At 48.5% G+C, this 8964-nt stretch overlaps 1 protein-coding gene across 1 annotated transcript; it reads left to right on the forward strand.

Annotated features, from left to right (window-relative positions):
- Nucleotides 1-645: 645 nt before the first annotated feature.
- LOC129639504 (nuclear RNA export factor 3-like) lies at nucleotides 646-8762 on the forward strand. Its single transcript, XM_055564655.1, has 19 exons — nucleotides 646-703; nucleotides 1958-2114; nucleotides 2337-2490; nucleotides 3103-3186; nucleotides 3288-3392; nucleotides 3505-3585; nucleotides 3882-4001; nucleotides 4116-4223; nucleotides 4370-4479; nucleotides 5048-5084; nucleotides 5422-5490; nucleotides 5573-5628; nucleotides 5730-5837; nucleotides 5958-6016; nucleotides 6123-6238; nucleotides 6345-6387; nucleotides 6897-6969; nucleotides 7508-7692; nucleotides 8236-8762. The coding sequence occupies exons 1-18, from the start codon at nucleotides 700-702 to the stop codon at nucleotides 7671-7673; spliced, it is 1650 nt and encodes a 549-aa protein (XP_055420630.1). The 5' UTR covers nucleotides 646-699; the 3' UTR covers nucleotides 7674-7692; nucleotides 8236-8762.
- The last annotated feature ends 202 nt before the right edge of the window (nucleotides 8763-8964 follow it).

The following is an 8964-nucleotide window of genomic DNA, read 5'->3' on the forward strand; positions in this document are numbered from 1 at the left end:
TAAGTGGAGGGGCTCGCATTGGCCAAAGATAGAACAATTTGAACATCAAAAACAGTAATGATTGTAATGCACTGCTGCTGCTGCTGCTGCTGCTGCTAAGTCTCTTCAGTCGTGTCCGACTCTGTGTGACCCCAGAGACGGCAGCCCATCAGGCTCCCCCATCCCTGGGATTCTCCAGGCAAGACACTGGAGTGGGTTGCCATTTCCTTCTCCAATGCATGAAAGTGAAAAGTGAAAGGGAAGTCGCTCAGTCGTGTCCGACTTTTAGCGACCCCATGGACTGCAGCCTACCAGGCTCCTCCGTCCATGGGATTTTCCAGGCAAGAGTACTGGAGTGGGGTGCCATCGCCAAGATCCCTAAGCCTCCTGATTCTAACTGGCCTCCTCTGCAGGGGTGGTACTGTTGGAAAGAGTTCCTTGGATGTTATGCTGGTAGCAAACTCAGAGGGCAGTAATTACAGGAAGTTAAGTCTCCTCTGGCCCCCAAGACTCTGCTCCTCTATGACCTTGGGGAAAGGACTTCCTGTTAGGACGCCATCTTGTTTGTGTGGCTGTGACGAAGTTGTGTGGGGCTTGCACTCTTCCTACCTCAGCAGTTTTCCTTGATATTCTACAAGCTTCCAGCTCCAGGCCCACAGATTCTCTTCCAGGGCAGCCTGTGAGGACGGTGGTGACAGATCTCTGCCTTCAGGCCACCCTATGGGTGAGTGGTCTGTGTGAGACCGTCTCTTCAGATCCCCCCAAAGCAGGAAGGGTTCTGGGTGCCCTCCCACACCCCAAAGCACAGGACCCCCAACCAGTTGACTGTTCTTCAGGGAAAGCGGCGAGAGAGCCCAGACTGACTATTTTCCGGTCTCTTGAGGAGATGGGCCAAGTGGGCTCTGGCACACCCACCTCGATTCCATGTGGTAAACCTCCCCTCTGACGAAAATGGCCGTTGCTGACTTGAATTTTTCTCTGGCTAAGGAAAAGGCATGAGTCATGTTATCTTCTCAGGTCTAGGGTTTGGAGCGTAGTGAGGGTCACCTAGGTGGAGGGTAGGATTATATAAACTAATATTCTTTGGATTTATACTAGAGGTGGGGGAGGGGCAGAAAACCAACCGTTACTACTGGATATTACATTAACAGTTAGGGTAAATTGTATTAGCCCCTCGAAGCTTCTTGAGGCTTTATTGCCGGGCAGGTTCAGTTTCTGTGGCACAGTGTCTAAGTTGTCCTGAGGCATGTGGAATCTTCGCAGACCAGGGACCCTGGTGTCCCCTGCATTGGCAGGTGGATTCTTAATCACTGAACCACAAAGGAAGTCCTCCTATTAATATTGTAATCCTAAGTTGATATCTTGGTACATTTGGAAACTTCTCAGCCAAGTTCTCTTCAAATACCACTTCTCCACTGTTCACTTTCCTTCTCTATGGGGCTCACATTAACCATGTATTAGGTATACTCATTGTATCACCTTTAATTCTCTTTTTGGGGGGAGGGTATCCTCCATATTATATCTCTCCAGGTTCCATCTTGGATCTTTTCATAAGACTTACCTTTCATTTCTCTTAATTCTTCCTTCAGGGAGGCAGATCACCCTTGACCCTTGAACTATCACATCAGGGTAGATTTCAGGGTAGGGTTTATTGTACTCATAGAGCAGAGCAGAGAAGTGAGACTTGGGGATAAGAAGCCACTTGTCCCAGGTCACCTAACCTGAACCAAGTAGAACACAGCCTAACATCACAGACTACACTCTACATCCAGACCCTTTCCCTGGTTTCTTGTCTGTGACTGCTCCCTACCTCTCATTTCATGAAAAGTGGAGCCATGGTGAGGTCTCTCAGCCATTTTTTAGCTCTATGATGCATGTATGTTTAGATTATAAAGAATGATGTTTATTCATTAGTCATGATATTTACTCAGGACTACTTCTGATACTGGGACCACTGATACGTTGTTGTCAATTTTAGAGCACACTGATAAAGGGAACTCTTTACAAAGAAGAGCACGAAGCTCGGGTATTTACCAAAGGCAGTATGCCTGTTGGTCTGAACCGGTCACTTCCCAGCAGCAGCAAGACAGAGATTCAAAAGAAAGTGATGCTCATATGGACATCCAAGGAAGATAGTAAGTGACCAGTCACCATGGCTGACATGTACCAACCACTGAACAACAAAACCTTGCAGTTAAATATGTCATTCTTCTCTCCAACTTGCCAGAGTAAAAAATGATTGGATCAGGTTAATGTTTGAGCAGTCTTTATTATAACTCTGGTATCATTTGGGAGAATGTATAGAGAAGACTTTCCAGGCCTATATGGACCACTTTTTTCTTTCCACTTCCCCACAGTGCTCCCTATGCCATTCCATCCCATCACTGGAGAAGTAGTTTTCAGAGAAAAGACCAAATGCATGTTACCATGGAGACAGAGCAAAAGCCTCCGGCGAGAACAATGAAAACAAATAGACAGGATGAGACCTTGGGGAGCTGGTTCAAGATTATTGTGAGTATCCTGGCTAAATGAACCTAATATGTAGAAGATGACAGAGTCGTGTTGGATTTGTGTAGAGATGCTGGGAACTTTTCTGGGGCAGCGGTGTTGGTAATCTGTCTTGATATTACCAGGAGGTATCTTCTTAGATCATCGAAGGGCAGGTTCAGAGAAGCGGTATGAAGGAAACAGACTGACTGCAAGGAGGAGCATGGGAGAGGTTGACTAAAAGCAAAGGAGGAAGCCTACTGCCATGGAGATGGAGCACTTCATACCAGATGACGCAGTTTGGCTTGAGCTGGGTGTGGGAGGAGGTTGAGTCTCTGGGGTCCGTGTCAGAGTGACAGGCCAGGTGTACCTCATGTGGATCTCCTGGAACTTTATAAAAGGAAGTACATGTGAAACATATTAAGTCAATTTTTTTTTTCAGAAAGAGTATCTGAATGCAAAGAAAGTGTATATAGAAAATCCTTGTCTCATACCAAAGTTAGTGATAACAGATATTGTCTTAAGTAATTATTTAAAACCTGAAAAATAGCCCTAAAGCAAGACACAGTTGGGTCTTACCTTAATCTTGGATTCCATTGTATCCATTCTCTTTCCCATTTGTTCTCTGATTCCTAGATTCCCTTTGGTATACAATATGATGAGAAGTGGCTGATGAATTTGATTCAGAAGAAGTGCAGTGTCCCCTTTACTGCAGTCGAAGTAAGACAGGACATGGAGATGATGCGACAAACGGGTAGATTGCAGGCCCAGAGACATGGCCCTGGTCTCATGTTCTGCTTCTCCTGTCACTCTCCCTACAGTTTCACTATGAGAAAATGCAGGCCCAGTTCTTTGTAGAGAATGCCAACGTTGCCTGTGCATTGAAGAATGTCAGCGGCAAGATTTTCAGTGAGGATAATGAAATGGTGTGTGTCAAGGCCTGACTAAGGGCAAGAGGGCAGGAGGGCGGCATGGCCTTGCTTGATCCCATGCACAGATTTCCTGGAGCTTACCCAGCCCCTCTTGTGTTCTCTCCAGATATCTATCTTTGTTGAGCCCTGTGATGCACCCCAGTCTGTGCAGAAGACACTGACATCTGAAAAGTTGGAGCAGATAAAGGTAATGCAAACTCAACACAAGCTATGCCCTCATAGCCAGACCCACCTCTTCCCCCCACTCACCCTCAGACTCATGCTCGCTGGACCCCATCCCTAACTCTGCAGCTCACCATGAACAAACCATATGATGCCTGCCAGCAAGCTCTTGACATCCAGAGACTCCGCTTTGGCCCTGGTATGGCTACAGTAATAACTGCAGGGCAGCTGAGGGTAGAGGGTCTGTCTGAGTAGAGCACTCAGAGATGGTATCATGGGGAGGGCTTGGTGCTGGAGGTGTTCCAGCTGGGACCCTCTCAGCCCGTGTTTCCCTCCTTCTGGTTTCCTGGAGACTTTATACCGTGTGATATTGGAACGACATGGAACCGTAGAAATAGCACGGCTACCTCCCTGAACGTCTATCCAGGGATCAGGCCCATGGTGAGGACCTAGGCCCAATGTTGGGTCCAATGGTGAGGGAGGGAGACATTGCGTAGAAGAGGCAAATGTCTCAGGTATTCTGTTTGGGGTCCTCACTCTCTTTCCTCATTCTAGCTTTCATCTTTGTACTTGAGCAACAAGAAACCCTACTTGGGGCACGGCCTGTCCACCATTAAGGAGATTGCTTCCACCACGGAGAACTTGAATCTCTCCAACACTGAGGTGAGGTGGGGCACCCAGATCCTCCTTTGAAAGGAATGTGGGAGGCCTTATGGGTGGTGACAGACAAAGGAAAGTGGATTTGTAGGGAAAGGAAGGGTGTGGGTGCAGAGCCATTTGGTCCATGTGGGTGTTCCCTATAATTCTAGGTGAAGATTGCCGGGGAGATGGACAAGGCTCATCAGCTGGAACCAGAAGGGATGTGTGCAGACAGAAGCGCTGTGTGCACCACCTTCCGTGATAAGTCAACCAACATGAGGTCTTCCTCTGCCTTGTCTCTACACCCCTATGTCTCTCTCATCTCTCCCCTCCTCCCTCCACCCCCTTTCTGTCTTTATTCCCCTCCCTACCTCCTGAGTCCCACCTCAACCACCTCCCTGCCATAGCACCTGGTCATCCCTGAGGTGTGTCCTGACTTGACAGCATGCTGGACTCCCAAGTGAGGTAGCAAAGCCCCGGGCTCCCATCCTCCCATATCTTCTTTTCTCTACAGCCTTCACGGGGCCCTGGAGGAAGGAAGGAAGGGATGGAGGGGAGTAAGGCCTGCAGACTGGATTTGAAGTGCTGGTCCCTGTGGCACTGCAGAAGGGAGTCAGAACAGTCTGGCTGGGAGCTACGCAGAGGAAAGGAAATGGAGGAGGAGGTTCAAGGAAGGGGTGGAGGGGACAGTCTCCCTCTTGGTCCATCCATAGAGTGGTGACCAGGGCCCTTGAATGCTAGGATACTGGGGTGTGAGGGTGCTGTGATTACTGTAAGTGACTTGCTCCCATGAGGAGGGTCCCGTCCATAGTTTCACTGACATTTTTCTTTTGTCTTGATTTTGGCAGCACCCTCCTGCAGTTGTTCCCCAGGTTACTAAGCTTGGTAAGTGCATTCCTTGATCAGACTCCTCTAACTAGCACCGACAGTGCCCTCAAACTACACGGAAACCCGTTAGGACCCGTCCAAGTTCCATTTTTTAGCCTGACCCTTAAATGTCCTGGGGTAGGGGGGTGTACCATTCTCTGTGGGCACCTGAAAAGGCTCTGGATCTTCAGCCATGTTGTCCACAGGCTTCGGGGACCCACGGTGATGACAGAACATGTAGTCCTGCCTCCGGCATTTCCAGGGACACTTTCTTCCCTACCCCCAGCCCATCCTGGGCCCATCCTTTTCCCTGACATCCTGGACTGCACTGCTGACTTCCTCTTCCCTCCCCTAGGATGGCCAGGAGACACTCTCAGGTTCTAAATGTGCTGTGGAAGCCCCCAAGCGCTTACCAATGTGCAAGGTGAGCACAGAGGATCCAGCAGGATTCTAGGTGGTACGTGAAGAGGTGTCAGACCTGGTCCTGAGGACTGTTTTGATTCTAGGGAAGCTTCTTTGGATCTGAAGAGTTGAAGAGTCAAATCCTGCAATTCCTGCAGCAGTAAGTACTCCTGAGAATCTGAGCAAGGGGAGGGCTAGGACAGGGGAGGCCACCAAAGCTCCAGACCACACAGATATATTGTCTTCACTGCTCCCTCTCAGGTATTACTTGATCCATGACTCTGGGGACCGCCAGGGACTCCTGGGTGCTTATCATGAGGAGGCCTGCTTCTCCCTGGCCATTCCATTCCAACTCAAGGACCCAGCCCTGTGAGTATCACAGCCTAGACTCCTCCCCCAGGCCATGTGGTTCCCCAGCAGATGCAGGCCAGCTCCTGCTGACACCTGTGCTGGCCAGACCACCACCTACTGTTCCTCTGTGTCTCCTAGAAGCAGCATGTATGCGTACTTCTTGGACAACAGGAATATGAAGACACTCAAGGACCCCAGTGAGTGTGTGGTGGGAAGACTGGGCCAGAAAGGGTGGTAAGGGGGCCAATCATAGGGTCCATGGCATGACAGACATGACCTTTGCTTTCTTCCCCTTCCCCACAGACCTGCGTGTCCAGATGATGAAACACACAAAACATGACATTGTGCATGCCCTCTGTGCGTTGCCGAAAACTCAGCATGACTTCAGCTCCTTCGTGGTGGACATGTGTTTTCAGACGGTGAGCAGGTGCTCCTCCCTTGGTGGTGGTGGGGGGGGCGGGGCAGGAAGCACATCGTAGGGAAGATGTTTAGGGGTAGCTGAGTAACTAGGTTCATCTCTCTCAGGAAAAGATGCTCTGCTTCTCTGTCAACGGGGTGTTCAAGGAAGGTATGTGTAGATCCTTCCCCCCATCATGGACCCCCTCCACCAAAACCCTTCCAGTTTCCCTCCAGTCCACTCCCCTTTCCTCTCCTCCCCTCCCCTACAGCCCTCAAGTCTTCCCACAGTTCATGTTTGAAGTGCGTCTGTGCCTGCCCTTTCTAGCCTGGGCATTGGTGACATAGGATGTCGAGTTTAGTGGCTCCCATCCCACATCCTTACATTGAGAATTTGGGCCATTATAGTTTCCTCATTTGCAAAATGGAGTCATAATGTGCACCTCTTGGGCAGGTGTGAAAAATGCATCACATGAACTTGTGAAGCTGTTGTCATGGGACGTGTTATTGGGAGCAGACAGCTCCTACAGTTGCCCTCCCCATTCCCAACACCCTGGTTCCCCAAGGGAACAACTGTCCCCTCAGCCTAAGTGTCAAGTCAGACCCTGACTGGGGAATGACATGGGAGCCTGTAAATTATGTGGGGGCTGTAAAGGGTACTCTTACTGTTTGTTGTTGAAGTGGAAGGAACATCTCCTGGCTGTGTGCGTGCCTTCACCCAGACCTTCATTGCTACCCCTGCCAGCTTTTCCAGGTGAGAGCCATGTTGTGGGCAGAAATCCCCATCCAGCCTGGGCTCAGGGTCCTGGGTATGTGGATGCAGACCTTAGGTTTACTCAGTATTATGGAAAGTCAGCAGGGAGAGCCAAGGACCAGTCTAGCCTAGTGGTTAGGAAGAGTATGGGCTCTGGAATCAGCATATAGGCTCTTTCCTTGACTCAACACTCACTGTGTGACCTTGGTCAAGACATATGATCTATCTGTGACTCAGTGTCTTCTTCTGAAAATGGGGATCAGACTGTACACTCTTCTGTAGTGTACTGGGCTACTGTTCAGGGTAATTGTAAAGTTGTTCCTGGGTTGGGGATCAGCCTATCCGCTGAGTGAAGCTGGTAGACAATCTCTCTGAAGGTGGGCTCTATGCAAGGGGCAGAGGAACAGTCAAGGAGCCTGTGGACAGACACAAGAGGGGGATGGAAGGAATCTGGTTGCCGACTGGCAGTGGGAGCAGTCAAGATTGGGGGTGTGGGTGGTTTATCCATCAGTTGTCCAAATACGCATTTTCTCCCCAGTCTTTGTATAGTGAATGACGAGCTGTTTGTGAGCAAAGCCAGTCCCAGTGAGGCTCAGCATCTGCATTCTCCATCCCAGTACCTACACTCACCTCCAGTTCCATGCACACCCTCTCCCAGGAGCAGCAGGAAATGGTGCAGGCTTTCTTCATCACGTCTGGGATGAAACTTGAGTAGCCTCAGAAGTAAGTGCTAGGTGTGCATGGGGACAGAAAGGAGCTGGCAGGAGTAGAGGAGCTAATAAGTGGATTTTGCAGATAACTGTTTTTGCTTCTTTACTTTACTCATTAATACCCTGCACATGTCATTCTCAATACATATTAATTTACCTAGTTGTTTTGAATAGGTGTGCATTACTTTTCTGAACTCCATGAACCTTTTTCTTTTATTGACAGACATTTAGTTTTCAGGAAATTTACCCATTACACACTGAGCTCACTCTGCTGCATATGTCACAGTAAACATGGAAGCTGCTTCTGACCCACAGTTTAGGAAATGACAGTGTATGGTCAGTGTATCCACTTTGTTCCTAATGGATATTACCTGTTCTTCCTCCATCTCAGGTGCCATTCTGGCAACCACTGAGATTAATACAGGTGCCATTCAGGTTCTCCCTCTTCCCATGGTGAGGTCTGGGAATTCAGGCCAAGAGGCCAGGTGGTCAGCAAATGAGACTCAGGCCTCCTAGTTCTATTCATTTTCCAACTCTCTCCCTTCATTTCCTCCAGGCCTAGCACAAGATCCTAGAGCAAGCCTTCACACACACTTGATCTAGGATCCCAAAAACAGCCTTGACAAGAAACCCTTGGGTTTCATCATCTTCATCCTCATCTTTGCTGTATTTTACATCCGATCTGAGAATATCCCTGTGACTAAGCCATAGGTCTGCTTGGAGCTGGGAAGCCAACACTTAACTGACAATCATCCACCTAAAAGGCTAGTTTTTCTGTGTATTTGTCCCAATCAGGTGATCTTCCTGACCCAGGGATCGAACCAACATATTTTGTATCTCCTGTACTGGCAGGCATTGTTTACCACTGAGCCATCAGGGAAGCCTTCTAAATGAATTAAAATCTGCTTATCTGGAATATTTTGGGTTGGCCAAAATGCTCTTTGGGGTTTTACCATAAGATGTTAGGGAAAAGTCCAAACAAACTGTTTGGGCAAGCCAATATTTAAAGCAACTGAATGTGTGAAAATTGAGTTTGGTGCTGGCTGGCTTTTTGGCTAATGGATTCCAGCTTGTTGTGAAGACATAAAGAGAGACCATCTTTGGCCCCGTCAAATAACGATGTCTGTGTTGGAAAATAAATTGGTGTGTTTTTTCCAAGTATGAGTGTGTTCATAGGAATATGTTTGTGTCATTAAGTAAATGTTTGTGCAAGTTCATGTATATAAGTGAACAGGTGATAACGCACAGGGATATTAGTATGTTTGTGTATGTAAATGAAAATGTA

This window comes from Bubalus kerabau, chromosome X (genome assembly GCF_029407905.1).
Source record: "Bubalus kerabau isolate K-KA32 ecotype Philippines breed swamp buffalo chromosome X, PCC_UOA_SB_1v2, whole genome shotgun sequence".
Lineage (NCBI taxonomy): Eukaryota > Metazoa > Chordata > Mammalia > Artiodactyla > Bovidae > Bubalus > Bubalus kerabau.